This window comes from Trifolium pratense, linkage group LG2 (assembly GCF_020283565.1).
Source record: "Trifolium pratense cultivar HEN17-A07 linkage group LG2, ARS_RC_1.1, whole genome shotgun sequence".
In the NCBI taxonomy this organism is placed as follows: domain Eukaryota; kingdom Viridiplantae; phylum Streptophyta; class Magnoliopsida; order Fabales; family Fabaceae; genus Trifolium; species Trifolium pratense.
In genome coordinates, this window is record NC_060060.1 from 64,306,638 (window position 1) to 64,325,144 (window position 18,507).

General features: G+C 30.6%; 2 protein-coding genes across 2 annotated transcripts; both read left to right on the plus strand.

Annotated features, from left to right (window-relative positions):
- The first annotated feature begins 1,431 nt into the window (after positions 1-1,431).
- LOC123908715 (bax inhibitor 1-like) lies at positions 1,432-5,093 on the plus strand. The gene is made up of 6 exons (XM_045959433.1): positions 1,432-1,638; positions 1,851-1,994; positions 2,101-2,192; positions 4,282-4,468; positions 4,574-4,729; positions 4,843-5,093. The coding sequence occupies exons 1-6, from the start codon at positions 1,534-1,536 to the stop codon at positions 4,891-4,893; spliced, it is 735 nt and encodes a 244-aa protein (XP_045815389.1). The 5' UTR covers positions 1,432-1,533; the 3' UTR covers positions 4,894-5,093.
- A 7,789-nt stretch (positions 5,094-12,882) lies between these two features.
- LOC123908578 (GATA transcription factor 26) lies at positions 12,883-17,673 on the plus strand. The gene is made up of 8 exons (XM_045959254.1): positions 12,883-13,398; positions 14,575-14,946; positions 15,324-15,753; positions 15,877-15,949; positions 16,087-16,190; positions 16,334-16,520; positions 16,617-16,722; positions 17,037-17,673. Exons 1-8 carry the CDS (start codon positions 13,359-13,361, stop codon positions 17,336-17,338), a joined length of 1,614 nt encoding a protein of 537 aa, XP_045815210.1. The 5' UTR covers positions 12,883-13,358; the 3' UTR covers positions 17,339-17,673.
- The last annotated feature ends 834 nt before the right edge of the window (positions 17,674-18,507 follow it).

Here is an 18,507-nt window from a genome sequence, read left to right on the forward strand (position 1 = left end):
ACATCACGTTTTATATGTAGGAGTCGGCGTTTAAACTTCAGACACATCACACATCATTTATTTATCTTAAAAAAAATAGAGTTTTAGCCGATGTGGGTTAATTCAATGATATAAAAATTGGACCAAAGATTGAATCGATAAAATCACCGGATTATGGTTCAACTGCAACTCAATTGGTTCAATCCAATTTAATAAGATTGTAATACAATTGAGATTAAATCAATTGGGAAACTTGCCAATCTTTTCCAGTTTAACTATGTAAACAGTTTAATTTGGTTCGATTTTTAAAATATTAAGTGAAAACTAATACAAGACGTTTTATTCAAGAAAGTAATCGAATAAATTTCAAATTTTTTAATTTTCAGTTGTCTTTGAAAAAAGTATAGGTGATTTATCCATAAAAAATTAGCAACCAAGTTTTTTATTTTTTTTAAAACTCGGAATTAGCAACCAAATAAAATAAGAATTACTTCCTCTATTTCCTTCATCTATGAAAAATTTACTTTTTAAAATTTATTGAAAGGTTGATGCATCTGATTTATTTGATAAACCAAGTAAAACATTTTTTTAATGAATACTATAAAAAGTAAATTTTTTAATTTAATATTAAAAATTAGAGGTAATACTCATTTCATCCCAAAATATAAGAACTCATTTGTCATTGCATGTATGTCAATGCACAATTTTTATTACGAATATCTTTAATTCTCTATTAGTAAAAATTATAGAAATTTGATATTTTAAAAATATGCATCGAAACAAATCAAACAATATCTCATATGATTATATTTATATATTTTTAGAAAAATACGGTCAAAACAACACATATGAATAGTACTCCTCCGAACACAAATATAAGCAAAAGTACACTTTTTAGATTTATCAAATAACAAATATATCTAGAATATAATATAGACTAAATACATCTATTATTCAATGAATCTAAAAAATGTATTTTTGTTTATATTTGTGTTCGAATGAGTACATTTAGTCAAAATGAGTCTTATAAAACGGAAGCGTGTAATAAATTACCTGGGTAATTAATTTTCATTTGTTTTTTATTGATTATCCATAGTTATGACATCAGCAATTTTCCATCGTGATTTGTTCTGACTTTCGTAAGTTTCCATGGAATTTATTTTCACTCATAAAATGATAAATTCGTATTACGTTGATGCTGATCTGTCTATCTGTAATTGGTTGTATTACGTGGATAAATTAAATCCGTATTTATTTAGCAAAAAATACCAAACTTATGAAGACAAATGACTGACTTTACTGCTTCGAAAAAATAAATAAAAAATGAATGACTTTACTTGGTGAGAAAGAAAATGACATTTGCAATTGCATTGCATCGAACCTTCTTCGAAATTACTAGTATCCTCCACCACCTAATTAAATTACTATAAATATCACATATCACATTAAATATATAAATTTACTATAAAGTTTTCAAATTGTACTAAATAAATAAATCGTTCATTTAGCAATTATCATCATATTTCTCTTTCTGCGTTCCTAAACAAAACAACAATGGCTTCTTTCACTTCGTTCTTCGATTCAACAAACCGATGGAATTCCAATACTCTCAGAAACTTCGGTGAAATTTCTCCCAAAGTTCAGAATCATCTCAAACAGGTTTCTTTCTATTCAATCAATCGTTTCATTCCGACTAATTTCTAATTCTAGGGTTTTTATAATTTTATCAATTTGTTGGTTTTCTAGGGTTCCTTGATTTATCTTTGATGTGTTGTTGTTAATGCCTATTCTTGATTAAGCCAATTTTGATTATTACAGAGATTCGTTGCAAGAATTGGGATTGATTTACAATTGGGTTTGAATGATTGTAGGTTTATTTGACCTTGTGTTTTGCTGTGGCTGCTGCTGCTGTTGGAGCTTACCTCCATGTCCTCCTCAACCTTGGTGGTTTCCTCACCACAATTGCCGGCATTGGAAGCGGTATTTGGTTACTCTCAACACCTCCTTATGAAGAGGTTTGATTTTACTCCTTATTGTAGATTTCTTTTCCTTTTATGGTTTTGCAGTTTGATTTACTCACTTTTGTGTATGTATGTATGTATGTGTGTTTATGCTATGCAGAGAAAGAGGTTGGCTTTGTTGATGGCTGCGGCACTGTTTCAGGGTGCCTCTATTGGACCCTTGATTGATTTGGCTATTCAAATCGATCCAAGGTATGCTTTCATTACATTTGTGGTTCGCCACGCATTGGGATCTTTCATTTCTTTTGGTGCATCGGTTGATCGTGAGTCAATTCCTATATTTATATAGTATATAATATAATATATATTTATATAGTATATAATATAATGTCATTCATACATGAATTATGATAATTTTTCTTTTTCTGATTATCAAAAGGGGTATTTGGGATCATACCTTAACCTTATTTTCATCCTATGTTGCCTAGGTGCCAGTACGGTACCCGTAATACAGAATATCAAAATAATTATATTTTGAGTGAATTTGTCCACCACCTCAACTATTTTCATCAAAAGCAAGATAAATAATTAAGGGTAAATGATCGTTTACCCCCCTGCAAAATAAGGGAATTTTCGTTTTCCCCCCTATTCAGATTTTTTTTCTGTTTACCCCCTTGCAAAAAATAGATTCTGTCATTTACCCCCCTAAGTGTACAGCAGGACATCTGACTGTGCAAATTTACTGACATAACTTGTACACATGGAAAAAATTCATTTTATATTTATTTTTAAAATTCCATGTCATTTATTAATTTTTTTTGGTACATGTCATTTATTAATTATTTTTATAAAATAATTATTTTTATAAAATAATTAAGGCTAAATTATATATTTGGTCTTAATTTATTTATTGGTTTCATTTTATTCCATTAACTATTTATTCTTACACTTAAGTCCCTTAACTTATCCCCGTCTGTCAAATAAATCATTTTCCATTATATTTTGACAAAACCGTTAATCTTCATCGCTATTATTCATCACATTCAACACCAAATCCATAAACTTATACAAATTCATCACATTTACAAAAAAAAAAAAAAAAAAACAAAAATTTTAAAACTTCAAACTTCAATGTTTATTCTTTCACCTAATTCAAACCCATAAAATCATCGTAACTGCTGGATTTTATAGATTCTCTCAATTTTTCTACAAATTTAAACCCTTGAAATCATTCCTAAAAATTCACAGCCATTAGGTTTTATATACTCCCCCAAATTCCCCAATTTATTTTTTCTACCCTAAACCCAGAAAATTATCCCAAATTTCCCCATCACCATAATCGATTCAGAATTCTAATCGCAAGAAAATTACCCCAAATTCCTCCATCACATGATTGATTAAGATTCTTTACGTGAAAGAGAAATGGGTTAAAAAAAATGGAAGTTGTGAAGAGAAAGAAGATGGGGTTGGAATGGTTAACTAGGAAGCTTCCGAACAATCACTTAGGTAGATTAGAAGAAGGAGAAAAGAAAAAGATGAACTTGTTAGAAGAAAGAGAGGAACAGGGAACAAAGTCACCGGCCACATCTAGTTTTTAATTTTTTATTCTGGATTTTTTGGTTTTTTTTTTGGTATGATAGATGTGATGAATTTGTATGAGTTTCTGGGTTTAGTGTTTGAATGTGATGAATACAGTGATGAGTTTTGTCAAAATTTTAACGGAAAATAATTTAATTGACGGACGGAGATAAGTTAAGCGACCAAAATAAAATTAATAAATAAGTTAAGACTAAATATATAATTTAGCTTTAATTATTTTATAATTTTTTTTAATAGATGATGTGGAATTTTAAAAATAAATATAAATGATTTTTTTTTTTCACATATACAAGTCACGTCAGCAGATTTACACAGTCAGATGTCCTGCTGTACACCTAGGGGGGTAAATGAGAAAATCTATTTTTTGCAAGGGGGTAAACAGAAAAAAAATTTGAATAGGGGGGTAAACAAAAATTTCCTTATTTTGCAGGGGGGTAAATAATCATTTACCCAATAATTAATATGTAATAAAAAATTAAAACATTTTATGCTATTTTTCTACCACCTGCACATTTTTGCCGTATCCACCACCCCGAACCAATCAAATAAAAATGGATTTTGATTTGTAAGTACCCAAGCGAGTACCATGCAAGTATCCGGTACTGGTGCGTACCCGGTACGGGTACTTCACCATTTTAGGAGTACCCATGCTTCACAGTCAAGGGGAGGGAAAGGTGGGGCTTGGGGATAATATATTTCTAGTTTTGAATGGATTTGTGAAGTTAGTTTTCCATTGTTCCAGCCTCATCTTCTCTTCATTTGTGGCAACTGCCTTGGCTTTTGGGTGTTTCTCGGGAGCAGCTTTGGTTGCTAAGCGTAGAGAGTACTTATATCTTGGTGGCTTGGTTTCTTCTGGGTTGTCCATTCTTATGTGGTTGCACTTTGCTTCTGCCATCTTTGGAGGTTCAATGGCTATCTTTAAGTTTGAGGTAAATAATTGCCAATTTCCTTACATTTGTGGAATTATCTTTAAGATTTGTTTACCTAATGCTATGAGGTTATTTTTACATGGTGTTTGTTTCCTGCTCTTGCAGTTGTATTTTGGGCTTTTGGTGTTTGTGGGTTACATTGTAGTGGACACACAAGAAATAGTTGAGAAGGCACACTTGGGCGATCTTGATTATGTGAAGCATGCTCTGACCTTGTTTACTGATTTGGCTGCGATCTTTGTCCGTATTCTAGTTATCATGGTGAGTTTGATTCTCGAACTTCTTTTTATGGATTCCTCCTCCACTTTTGTTTTTTTGTGTTTTGTTTTCCCCTTATAAATGGTTTATTGACTGGATTTTTATTATCTTTCCAGATTAAGAATTCAAGCGAGAGAACTGAGAAGAAAAAGAAGAGAAGAGATTAATTTTCTTACCTTATCGATCAAGCTTGTTTGATACTTCTCGTTTAATCTTTGAAAGATAGTAAGATACCTATAACAGTTGTCTGTAAAGTGTTCTCCACGTCTTGAACTTGCTCCTAATGTGCAGTTAGTCGTGTTTCTGCTTTATAATACAATGTCGACATTTTTTTTAGTTTTCTAATAAGCGAGGTTATTTCTAATAAGGGAGGTTATTATACTAGTATTATTTTTGTAAGATGGAGGGCCACACAAGATTTTTTAAAATGGGTAAAACATGATATATAGAACTTACTCTGCAATGTGATTATCTGAGTGGGTTTTCAGTTTCATGCATTGATGGTATATAAATGTTTGGGACTCTATGAGGCAATCTGTATTTGTGACCAGTTTTGTGAGATAAGCTATAAGAGGACTAGGATTTATCTCACTCAAGAGATTAAGTGGTCACGTAATGTGTATCGGTGTATGTCTAAAAAATGAATTCTCTAAATTCATAATCTCCTACTTAAATTTTATGCCCCAGATGTAAGAATCTGCAGTCATGAGACTGGGGGAAATTCTGATTCTTATGTTATATCAATATCAAGAAATTTTGTAGGTATTTCGGATAATAGGAACTAGGAAGTCACCAAAAAGCGTCTGATAGTGTGAAGATCTTAAATTTGATATAGTCAAAAGGAAAGGCAATTTGAGAGATATTGCCATGACCACATGTAAAAGTAGTTCTTCTGAGTCGAGATGAAAGAAGTTCTCATTTGAGGCCAATTCTAACATGAACAATCACATCAAGGGGTGCATCATGAACAAGTTTGTGATATCGTTATAACGAATACAAATTTTACAAAATCTAACGTTGGATTGAAAGTTTGTATTATATAGATCATCTATGTCAAATTTTTAAAAAATTGAAAATCATTTTATATATCATTAAGACCCATTAAAATTAACGGTTTATGAGTTTTTATTAAATATTGTTAATCTTAAAATTTGTTCAATTCTTAAAATTTATCATGTGTTCTTCTCTCCTATATTATCCAATAATTATCTTTTGTAGATGAAACTTGATAAAAAAAAATCAGTCAGTTTGACGTTGAAAAATAATTCAAAATCTATTCCAATTTGAACAATTTTCCCAAAATTATATTAAAAATTTCATAATTTTATTGATTTTTTATTTAGATCAATTTGGATCTAATCTAACTACTCTTTGTAAGAAATGGTCTTGTAAACAATATTACTATATATTACCCTAACCAGTCGTACTAAAGAGACATCATCATATTATAATATGAAATGCAAAATGGTAGGCTTGTTGGTCCAATGTTTCACAAATCATGGAGCTTAATTATATACTATATTTTCATGTTTAAAAGAGAAAAAAACAAGCCACGACGATGAAGCCAAAGACAAGGATACGTGACAAATCAAGTCTAGAACGCACCAAATTTTAATACCTTTGATTTATTTCTTTCTAACTATTTCTATTTTAAGTTGTTAACTTTTAGCTTCAAACTCTACATTCTTTTAGTACGTGTCATTGACTTGGTTGCATCCAAATATTGTTCCTATTCTATTAACCCGTTGTTCTTAATTTAAGAAGAGAACGAAAAATGGTTAAGCTCAAATAATTAATGAATTTTATTAAAAAAAAAACTAATTGTTTAACTTAAACGAAATTAATTTTCGACAAACTTAATATCTTCACAATTCTGAAGCATATGCATAATAGATTAAGAGTTACCCTTGCATCATAGACAATTGCATCGTAAGTCGTACTCCACCTTTAATTCTTCACTTCTCATTAGTCATAAGTTTAGCATGAACTAATTCTTAGAATATGTAAGATAATATTTTCCAAATATAAAAAATATTTACATATTCTAATACTAATTAATTTTTATAAGAACACTTTTTTAATAATACAAAGAAATGGATTAATCAAATGGTTGAGATCGCATAGTTAATAAATTTAAGTAAAAGGATTGATCTAGTCCAAATTATGGCTGAAATAAAATTTAAATTTTTTTATTTTTTAGAAGACATTTAAATTAGTAGGGTCTCTTTTTTTTTAGAATTGGAAGCCTAAAACAAAAATAAAAAAATAATAGGGGTAGTCGACATTTAGGTTAAGTAGCAGCTAAAATCTAAAATACAATTGAAAATGTTATTTTTATCTTTTCCGTAGATTTAATTTAGTGGCTAAAATTATACATTTTAAATATAAATAAATGAAAATTTTGAGGTTTGAATTTTGATCTCTATAATCATTTTTCATGGTTATAATAAATTGAATTATACTTATGGAAGGGACACATTTTTCGGGGGAATCAAAAGAGTTTCACCAAAGGAATGATTTAGTTCAAATGATTAATAAACTTCAGTAAATAACAAATTGTTCGGGTGATCCAAGTTCGATTTCAAAATGAAACCATTTTTCTGCGAGATTTTACAAACCTTATCGTTAAATTTTTTAAATTACTAAGACTTTCTTTCTTTATAAATAGAGGGTAAAAAAAAAAACATTTTATATTCCACCTAGAAAAGCATAAAATGGGACACATTAAAAAAGTAGAATAAGGGACATATATAAAAAGTTTATACGTTTCACCACATAAATCCACTCTGCACCTTAACCCTTTTGCAGTATACGTGGCCGGAAGTTAAGTTAAAGCCGCCTGGTCCACAACCATTAATCTCACTATCACGATAATAATCTCATCACATTGGATGTATTTGTTAGGTTAAAAAATGTGAAAATGAGAATTTTAGTTATACTGTGATTAATTTAAAAATTATTTTTAGAATTGAAAAATGTAAGAGATTAAACAAAAGTTACAATTTTTACCACTCAGTAAATTATAGGATAACTTTTTGTTCTTAATAGAAAGTTGTCTAAAATATCAAATAATATTTTGTCTATTAAATATCGTATAAGACAACAAATTAACTATTACCTTAAAAATTTATCTTGTAATTGTTTTCTCTTGCGTTGTTATGTTAACTAGTACTTATTTACTCTATGAAGATGTAATTTTAATTGTTGTTTTTCTCCACATAAAAACTTTGTTGACAGTAATTTATTAAGATATTGTTTTTTGTTGACGAGTCTGTCAAAAAAAATTATTACCATAATATCATTGCGAAATTTTCATTGCAGTTAGTGGGACATATAAGATCAATTTTCTCCTTTCAACCAATTTTTTTCCAGATACATAAGTCAAAATTCGAACTCTTAACTACATGCTTAATGAGACCAATAATTTTATTATTTGGACAAATTCATCCTTGATAGTTGGCCAAAATTTTGTTGCTGTGTGTTTGAGTATAATGATATTTGTAAATTTGTCTATGATATATTAAGAAAACGTTGTATTTTTGGAAATAAAAAACATATATCTAACCTAATGGTTTTTTTTGTTTGGAAATATTATATATACATATACTGTACCAATATGAAATAGCTTAGGATGAAAATAGTATTTTGTTTGGTTCTGAAGAGGGTGGTATACTATGACCCCAAAAAAAGGTAGATTCGGGAGGAGGTGGGTTACCTAATAGCTATGGTTGAATTTAGCTTTTAAATCATCAACATATCTGACTAGTTGGTGGTTCATATGTTCCTAAGTAAAGGCCACTATGAGTGAAGAAAAATGTGTCTTAACTTTTATTTAATATTGGTCCAACAAAAGTTTCTAATAATGCAAGTGATGCATGTTATTTGCAATGTCTTGTCAGCCATTCAATTTTTCTTTCAATGAGGTCTTTTAGACCGTTTGATATGATAAACCGATATAGTGTTTATTGACAAAGTGTACAATAATCATTAATTTAGTCCAAATTAATATGATATTCTTGTTGCAAAATGCAGAAATAATTTAGTTCAAATTAACTCACTCATTCATTCAAACGATGTTTTTTCTTACATGTTCATTCATTCCAATAATTGATAGAATACATCAAATGTAAATATAAATTCAATTTCGCTAAAAACAAAAAGGATGAATCTGCGAACAAACTCACAACATTCAAGTTAATAGCATACAACGGCAAAATGCCTACAAGTAATATGATAAAATTAAAGTTACCGGAATGTTCATGCTTCCGGATCTACAACGTTGACGTCCAAATCATTGATTGAATCTGCAATTGATTAAAGTTGATATTTCAATATGAACTAAACAAACACCGTAACACGACAGATAATCCAAAACGCCGCACCAATCAGACGACGATCAACACACTGTCGTACTTAGACGACTAAAATCACAACAAAAGAAAAAACTAAAAAACTTGGTTACGTGAAAATGACTTATTTAAATTAAACTGGAGGAAAATAAAATGCGGAGGAGTGATTTTAGGCCAAAAAGACCTAAAACCACCTCCTCACCACTCAAGGAAGAAGAAGAAGAAGGAGACTTGAGAAAAGAAAATTAGGGCCGATTGAGAGAGGGGAGAGACCACCAACCTAATTTGTTGATTGCAGATGCATTCAAACGCTCTTTATGGATGTAATTATTAGTCTTTTTTACTGAAATAATAAAATCTGCATTTTGTGTCTGAGAGTATAACTCGGTTAGTAGAGACATCACATTATATATGCAGAAGTTGAGATTTGACATTCCAACACTCCACTTATTTACTTTTAAGGTGAAATTTCTATTCACTACACTACTGTATAACTAACTTCCAATAAAAATATATTATTTTGACGCATCATTCAACATTATTTTATTTTAAGTAAAATTAGCGGCACAATATGAAAAAGTTGTAGTCTCACATTATTATATTTTCAGGGTAAAATTGTTTATACCGACAATGTATGCTCATTAAATTATGTTTACACCTAAAATTAATATAAATTGTTAATAAAAAATGAACTATAAACGAATTAAGGTAAGTCGATGCTTGGGTAATCGAACTAAGGATAGCTGAAGATGGGGTTATTGAATCTTTCTTAGTTTTAGGGTTGTGTGAATGTCAAGGTTAGTCAAAGTAACATGGAATAAATAGGCCAAAGCTGGGTCTTTGTAGATCATGTCCAATATGATTGCATGTTTAAAAATACCTCATTTTAACACACTCGATTAATTAAACAACTTAATTTACTCTCATTTACCTATGTCTTTATGTTTTTAGTTCACTCATGCTTTTCCTAGTTCAGCAGTTTTGTAACATCCTTAAAATCCTACTTAATACTCTTTGAATGAGTTAAAGAATTCATAATCGAGAGACAAAATTACTTATTTGACGTAGTGTTGATGATGGAGATATATATAAGACACAAAGAAGAAGAAGAAGAATGACGAGTTTTAATGTTAGTCTATATCTTAAGTAAATGATTAGGCATGACAGTAGGATGTGCAACAATGGCTATTTGCCCAAACTTTGACATAGAAAACCCACTTTTATTGACCGTAGATTAATTTGAGTTTTCAACAATATCAAGAGTTTAAGTAGAGACGAGGGTGTTGACACATGCTTAGCTCTCACCAATTCGAGTTCACCCCCTCGTAATTTTCATTTTAATTTTTTCATGCACTTAAATTTGTTTATAATATTTTATACTTTTAATTTATTATCAATAAAGGGTGTCACATTGTTAAAATTTTGTCACTATATGATTCAAATGGTCAAGAATTTGGACCATTTAAACGAATAGTCGCAAAGTCGATCTCTAAATTTTACTTTCTTAGAATTTAGGTTGACCCTAACTCAAAATTTTAAGATGGTAGTAGAGCCGGTTCAAGATCCATTAAGTCATATGCTATAAAAAAAATTTTATCGAATCATCCACCATTTATATGCACACACCAAGGTCAATAGTGTTGAGTGTAAGAGCCTAAGAGGTGTGTTAAAAGCTTCACATTGGTTGAAAGATTACCTGAAATATGCGTATAAGCGAGACAATCCTCATCTTATAAGTTGATTTTATAAGATTAAGTTAGATCCAACAATGAAAATTTAATTGAGAGGAGAAAACTCACCTTATATACACACCATATTTTCTCTAACTGAGATTGATCATTGCTAAATGACTGTAAAGAAAATACATTCACTTCCTCCGTTCCAAAATATAAGCAAAAGTTGGTCAACAAAAATGAATGTATTTAGTCTAAATCTTTAACAAGATACATCAAATTTCTTTGACTCATATTTGCTTATATTTTGGGATGGATGAAGTACTATAGTAAAAGAAAACATATTTCACATTTTTTTTAACCATCAAAATAATATTTTTCAACTTTGTAGAGGCAAAACAAAACAAAAGAAAAAAAAAACTTGGTGAGATCAATATCATAAAACACTATATATTTACATGAATAAAAAATACTACTATAGTCTATATTTAACCCAAAAAATACTCCATTATGTCCTTTACCTTATGGCACAATCTTATAGATGTTGCACCAAATTTCTTTTACACAAATTGGCAAACAAGGAAAATTACAAGGCACCATATACACGAGATACCCACTATGCTATGCTATGCTATGCTATGCTATGTATATATCATGGACACACCGTTTGCCATGTTGTCTTTCTTAGAATTTAATTTTAAGAGAAATAATCATTTCTAAATTTGGAGAATAAAGTTAAAAAAAACAGCAAGAATTTCAATCCAATCTCTTGGTATAAATATATAGCTTATTATTATAGATTTCTTTTTACACTTGCTATCTAAGATGAACAATAACGTGCAAGAATCATGTGGCTAGCTCACAAAACTCCTTAATCACCGTTTGATTGAGATAATAAAGTTATACTTATAATAATAAAATCATTAAAACTAATGCTTGAATTTAGCCATTTGATTTGAAATATCAACCTCACTTTCCTAATCCAAGGGTGAATAATTGTGTTTGTTATCACTAATAGTCGTCACACACTCATGTTTCTTCTTATAATAAAAAATCACATTAAATGCTCATCAACATCATGTCATCACACACACGAGAATATAATAAAATTATGAATTAGTAATCTCATCTCTTCTATTAAAAAAAGGAATAAAAATTGGGAAAGGCCAAAGACATCTCTTTGTTGTTTTCTCTCATTTTATGTGGGTTACATTTTTTCTCTCCCTTTGCAATATTCATTTAAAACAAGTTATTTATTATTGTAAAATAATAAAAATATAACTATTTTGACAACTATAAAATGGACGGTGAAGATGAGATACTTTATGATTTTGTTTGATGAGGAATTTTTTTTTTGACAAATGTTTGATGAGGATTTGTAAATTTTTGATAAGCAAATAAGAAAAGTCCATAGTCAGCAGGATATGTTCAATAATATTCCCCCTACCCTTATGTTTCTCTAGTAAGTTAAGCTCATATTAATCTCATATTTTTATTTAGATCAAGTTTAAAAAGAAAATTAGATGCATGAATTATGATAATTTTTTTTTAATCACTAATATGTGACGTTAGCTTTTTCCTTTTAAAATACTATTATTTTGGTCGAGTAGTTTAGTAGTCATAATTTCCTCATTTAAGATGAATAAAGTGGAAAAATCTGAAATTCAATTCTCAACCTTTATATATTTGCAATATCTTTATCAATTAAGATACAACCACGTAGATAATTACTATTTTAAAATTGTACTTAATTACCGAATAATGACACAAGTTTCTTATAGCTTAGCCAATGTCATGAATTACCGATCGTTAGTTGGTCCAATGGTAATTGACGCTGAACTTGGTAGGAAGCAACACAGTTCGACCCTCGCAACTGCAATCGAGAGGCGATTGAAACAACTTGATGTCAGAACTGACACCGAACTAGATTAGGCAGTCATGTGAGCCGAATACTATGCTGGCAGTGAAAAAAAGGTCGTGAACTCCATCCCCAACTTGAGTTTAAAAAAAAAAAATGTAATTAATTTAATTAATGCAAGATCGAAAATTTTCAAATAACATCAACAACAAACAAAATAGAAAAAGAAGAGAAGGAAAAATAGATTTAAATAAAGAAAAAAAAAAGGTTTGAAACAAAGAAAGAAAAGAAAAGCTAAAACATTTACTTGATATACAAAAAACAAAGGGTCACAAACACTGACTTTCTCCCTTTCTCTTCTCATCTCTCTCACCATTTCACCTTCTTTTCCTCTTTTCACAACAATTTCTCAGATTTTTCTCCATTGCTCTTTTCTCTTCCATTCAATTGTACAGATTCCAACCTAAAACATATAAATCAATCTCTTCAATTATAGTTACTTTCTGTGGTTTTTTTTTTCTTTCTGAATTTTGACTAAAAAGTAAAAAAGATTTTTTTTTTCTTCTGGGTCTATTGGATTTTGCTTTATTTTGCAAACTATCAATTTAGGTTTGCTATAGAAAACAAAACCCTTTTATATAATTATTATTGTAATTTTTTTAAAAATAATAAAAACTTGTTCTTTTTTATTTTGGTCAAAAAATACATTTTCCCCCTAATATTCTGCAAATTTTTGTTCATATTTCTGAGACATGGGTAAACATGGACCTTGCCATCACTGTGGAGTTACAAGTGAGTTCTTGTTTCTCCAATATATATATATATAATTTTTTTTCAAGGTCTTTATTATTTTTATTATTTAAAAATAATATTCTGCAACTATTTGAAAATTGAGATGTGTTGAAGACTTTATCAAATGTAAACTAAGAAAAATTAGGCATGTTTTGATTAATATTATGGATGTATACAGATTCAAAAGTAGGATTAATGTTGTTTCTTTGAGCATTTGGAATTGAAAGTTGTGGAAAATTGTGTTGTTTTTCCACTTTTATTTTAGATTTTTGTTTCATTTGTTGTTGGTCTTTGTTTTCGTTGACTATGTTTGAAATCCGAGACAATGTAAGTGGTGAAAAATTAAGGAGAGTTGATTGAGTTGAAGATTTGTGACATTGATAGGAACAACATCTGATACTGTTAAGTTTTTCATCAAAAAGTGCTTTCTTATTTCAATGGAAATGAGATAATGGATTATGCAGTTGTAAAATGTCAAAAGTTAATTCATTCTTATCTTTTGAAATGATTTTATAAGGTTGTTTTTGTTTTTTCTGCGAAACAAATTCTAAATGTGTCAGAAGATCTTTGACAAGCAATGCATTTATCCCTTAATCATTTCTTGCTCTATTGCTTTCTGGATTGTGGATAATGCAAAATCAACCCTCAAGCTTTCTCGATTCGTGATTGTTTTGTTTTTGTTTTACAATACTAATCACCTTAATTTAACTACTCTTGTAACTTGAGCCTTGAAGTTTTTCATTGCCTTTTCAGATTATTTTTAAGCTGTTTCCTACTTTCTTAAGTGTTGAAGTCATTGCTACTAGTATTCTGTTCAATACTCTAACACGACTATAGTGAGACTTAGCTGTTGCTGTTGATCATTTCAGCTCAAATGCAATAAAAAATTTCCCTTGAGGATATAAATGTTCTTAATTTGAGTCTTATCACTAACTACTTTGAGTTTTGTTTTTATATCGATATCTTCTTGTCCTGACAATAAGGTATTGAGCTACGGATATGTATTAATCCAAAATAACTGTTTAAGTGATGTGTTGTGCACTTGTGTGGTATCAAGTTACTTTTTATATGCATTGTGATTTGGATTGTCGGTAAAATATGAATCTGTGTTTGTTAGCAGTTTATCCAATCTGAGACATATTTGTTCTGAGTTCTGACAATTGAGTATTGCATCAGGCACACCACTTTGGCGCAATGGACCACCAGAGAAGCCAATACTATGCAATGCATGTGGTTCTCGGTGGAGGACAAAGGGAACACTTGCGAATTATACGCCCTTACATGCTCGGGCTGAAACTGATGATTTTGATGATCAAAAGGCTTCCAGGGTAAAGAGCGTATCGTTAAATAAGAACAGAGAAGTGAAATCGCTCAAACGGAAGCAGAACCGTGATAATGTAGCATCTGGTGGGTTTGCATATGATTACAACCAGGGATTCCAAAAGGCTGTTGACGAAGATATAAGTAATCGATCAAGTTCAGGATCAGCCTTGTCTAACTCAGAAAGCTGTGCCCAATTTGGCGGCACAGATGCTAGTGATCTGACAGGTTTGTTCTGATTTCATTGACAGATTTTTCTTCATAACATATTAAGGAATTGAGCATTCCTTCAAAATAGTATAGATTTTATAGCGAGTTTTGCTTCTATGGTGTATTTAGGTAAGCAGTTTAATTAAGTGTTCATTCAATCAAGCACTTATTCATAAACTATTTTAGAAGTTTTAAATAAGTTGAAAACAACTTATGAACATGTCATAACTTATTTTTTGTGTATCCAAAGTCCAAACACTAATAATCTATATATGCTTTGTTTGTATAGTTCATCATTATTTGCCAAATATTAAAACAAATACTGTATGCATCATGTAACCCTTTGTTTTTTCCCAAAAAACATTTGATTTTAATTTATTGTTTCGTTGATTTAGGACCTGCTCAGTCAGTGGTGTGGGATACCACGGTGCCTTCAAAAAAGAGGACATGTGTTGGTCGTTCAAAGCCTTCTTCTGTTGAGAAGCTCACAAAAGATTTATGCACGATTCTTCACGAACAACAGTCTTATTTTTCTGCATCTTCTGAAGAAGATCTTCTTTACGAAAGTGAAGCACCAATGGTTTCTGTTGAGATAGGACACGGAAGTGTTCTCATTAGGCATCCTAGCTATGTAGCTCGTGATGAAGAGTCTGAGGCTAGCTCTCTTTCATTCGATAATAGACAATATCTGATGAGTGAAGCATATTCTTATTCTGGTGCTGTTCTTACGCATAATGGTTCCAGTCGCACGAACTTCTCATCTCAGGGAGCTGGAAAGGCCAGGAACTCGGCAGTCCATGGAATGAAGCAGGAGCAAGTTAAAAGGCAAGCTTTCTTTCACTAGAATTAACTTCGTCGTTAACCTCTAAAAACAATTATTTGCAATGATAAAAAATCTATGATAAACATACTATGCTGCCATTAATGTTACCGTTTTTTAAATTTCAGTGACAAGTCTCAGATTGAAAGAGAACAAATCCTTGAAAGTCATGATTCACCACTTTGCTTAATAGATTTAAATGTGAGTTACATTCCCCTAGTTGAACTCTTGTCTTAGCTTGTATAAGATAAACATTTATAATAAAATATTTGTAGGTTACCACCTCAAATCTATCTAATCGCTGAATGTTTAACGTAATTGTTATTATGTGTGGTTAGGATGTGGTAAACTATGAAGAGTTTTCGAGGAACTTGTCAAATGAAGAGCAACAGCAATTGTTTAAGTTTCTTCCTGCGGTTGATACTGCTAAACTTCCTGATAGGTTAGTATTATACTCTTTCAGTTTTTTTTTCTTTTAAAAAATTTGTAAAACACGATGGTGCATCATACAACATGAGACTTTTTAATGGGATGGTTTGAGACTGAGTCCATCACAATTTACGATTTGTATTGTTGTTTGTGCAGCCTTAACGTCATGTTCGATAGCTCTCAATTCAAGGAGAACTTAACTTATTTTCAGCAGCTTCTTGTGGAAGGTGTCTTTGATATCTCTTTGTCGGGGGCAAAACCTGAAGACTGCAAAACTTTGAAAAGATATGCACTTTCTAATTTTACAAAGTCGAAATGGGTGGAACACTATCATTTACTCAAGGTTTATGATTGTTTATCATCTTGATATTAGAGATTGTTCTGATAAATAAGAATTATATTGATACTTATAAATTATCACTCCCTTCTGTGGATGCAGAGATGTAAAAATAGAGCTGAAAAATCCGATACTCCGGGATCTGCAGCATCAGCCAATATTGCAAACACAAAGAGAAAGCATGATAGCAGAATTCAGAACTTTTCAGGTTAGCATAAAATCTGATGTCAAATTAGACTAAAAAACATATCATAAGACCTTCCGATACAATTTTGACTCCTAGAAAGTTGGAAATTATGGCTGATATTTCAACACTCATGGTTTAGTATTTAGGTGGCTGTAATATCAACCATTGATTTATTCATCAATGACTGATATTACTTACCTTTAAAGTGAGTTGCTTAACTTTAACATTGTGTCGTTAACTAATTAGTAGAACTTAGAATTTTACTCTCGTTTATTACTTGTCTATATGATTTAACTGAATAATCATTCTTAACACATATATCTTACAAATTTCAGAGGTGAAGACAATAATGAGGAGCCCCAAAAGAATTATCACAAAGACTAGTTATGAGGGAAAACTTGTCGATGATGGCAGTTTCTATAATCCAAAAAGCCTATTTCCTTTGCCTCCTGATGCTAGCTCACACTTGCTAGATTCTTTTAACTTTGTCGAGGAGAGTTCTGATCAGGATTTGCTGCTAGACGTGCCGTCGAATAATTCTTTTCCACAGGCAGAACTCTTGCACCCAAATTTAAGCTATGGTGCTCAAGCCAGCACTAGTAGTAGCTCAGCATACTCGCATCTTATGAACCATTAAGCAACATTACAAGGTTATTTTGGTGGCCACACATTTTACAATCTTAAATATATGATGGTTGTGCTTTTCTTTACTTGCAAGCAACCTTCTTAAGCTTGGATTGACAACAATTTGAAGTTGGATGGAATATTTTTGTATAGGTTGATAACAGATTGTAAAATAACATGAAATTAGAAATGGTATTCTCCAGATTTTTGAGACACCATTTTTTATTCACCCCAACTTTGGTATGAAACTAAACAAATTTAAGAAGATAACTTTAGGGAACACTGTATGGAGGAACTATACATTCTTCTAAGGGTGCAATTACTTTGATGCATTGTTGGATGAAATTATGGATTGGTGTCATTGGTATTCATTCATACACCATCATATTTTTGAAAAATGACATGATTTTGGAAATACGCATCCATAGTTTTTGTCCGGAAATGCACATGCAGATGACACAGAAATGCGTATGTATGAACCTTGAAGTCATTTTGAGGTGAAAAAGTTTCTCTATAGCATTTATTTAAAATGTGAAGGTGATTTTAATGAGGCAATATGCACCAAATCATCTTGTTTAGAGCATCTCTAGCTCAGAACATAAATGGATTCCCTACATGTAAGGAGATCTCAAGCCCTTAAAAAATTCATATAGATTAGGTCTTGAAAATTGTCTTTAACTATCAACCATTTTTATTTAATTTTTGACTCATTTGTTTGACTATGTGAATTTAGGATTTCCTCAACTGTAGGGAATTTGGGTCTAACTCAACACAACATCCAACATTTTAATATTTTGAATCTTGAGTTATGCGTAAATAAACTCCTTACATTTTACAACTTGTTGAGTATTATCTTTTCACGATATGCCAACGTGTTTAAACTAATTAAACAAGACTTGTGGGGCAAGTACCATGATCACTACTCCGATAATACATATCTAATCAATACCTATTGCGGATAATTCCCATGTGTGTCAATAGATATGGATTATGGATACTTTTCTCATTCATGAAGAGATTTTAACGTAAAAGAAAATTATAGTGTAATTCAAGCTTCTTTAATTAAAGAAAATTGCAATTTTTCTAATATTTTTACATAAGAGAAGAGTATATATTTTAACTTAAAAGAGAAGAATAGTATAATTTAAACATCTCTGACATAAAAAGAAAACTTAAGAGAGA

Bases quoted from the DNA above. Each gene is read 5' to 3' on its own strand.
- LOC123908715 (XM_045959433.1), top strand. From the start codon at position 1,534: ATGGCTTCTTTCACTTCGTTCTTCGATTCAACAAACCGATGGAATTCC. The intron at 1,639-1,850 runs GTTTCTTTCTAT...GAATGATTGTAG, and splicing joins TTCAGAATCATCTCAAACAG to GTTTATTTGACCTTGTGTTT. The intron at 1,995-2,100 runs GTTTGATTTTAC...TATGCTATGCAG, and splicing joins CAACACCTCCTTATGAAGAG to AGAAAGAGGTTGGCTTTGTT.
- LOC123908578 (XM_045959254.1), top strand. From the start codon at position 13,359: ATGGGTAAACATGGACCTTGCCATCACTGTGGAGTTACAA. The intron at 16,521-16,616 runs GTTTATGATTGT...CTGTGGATGCAG, and splicing joins AACACTATCATTTACTCAAG to AGATGTAAAAATAGAGCTGA. The intron at 16,723-17,036 runs GTTAGCATAAAA...TACAAATTTCAG, and splicing joins CAGAATTCAGAACTTTTCAG to AGGTGAAGACAATAATGAGG.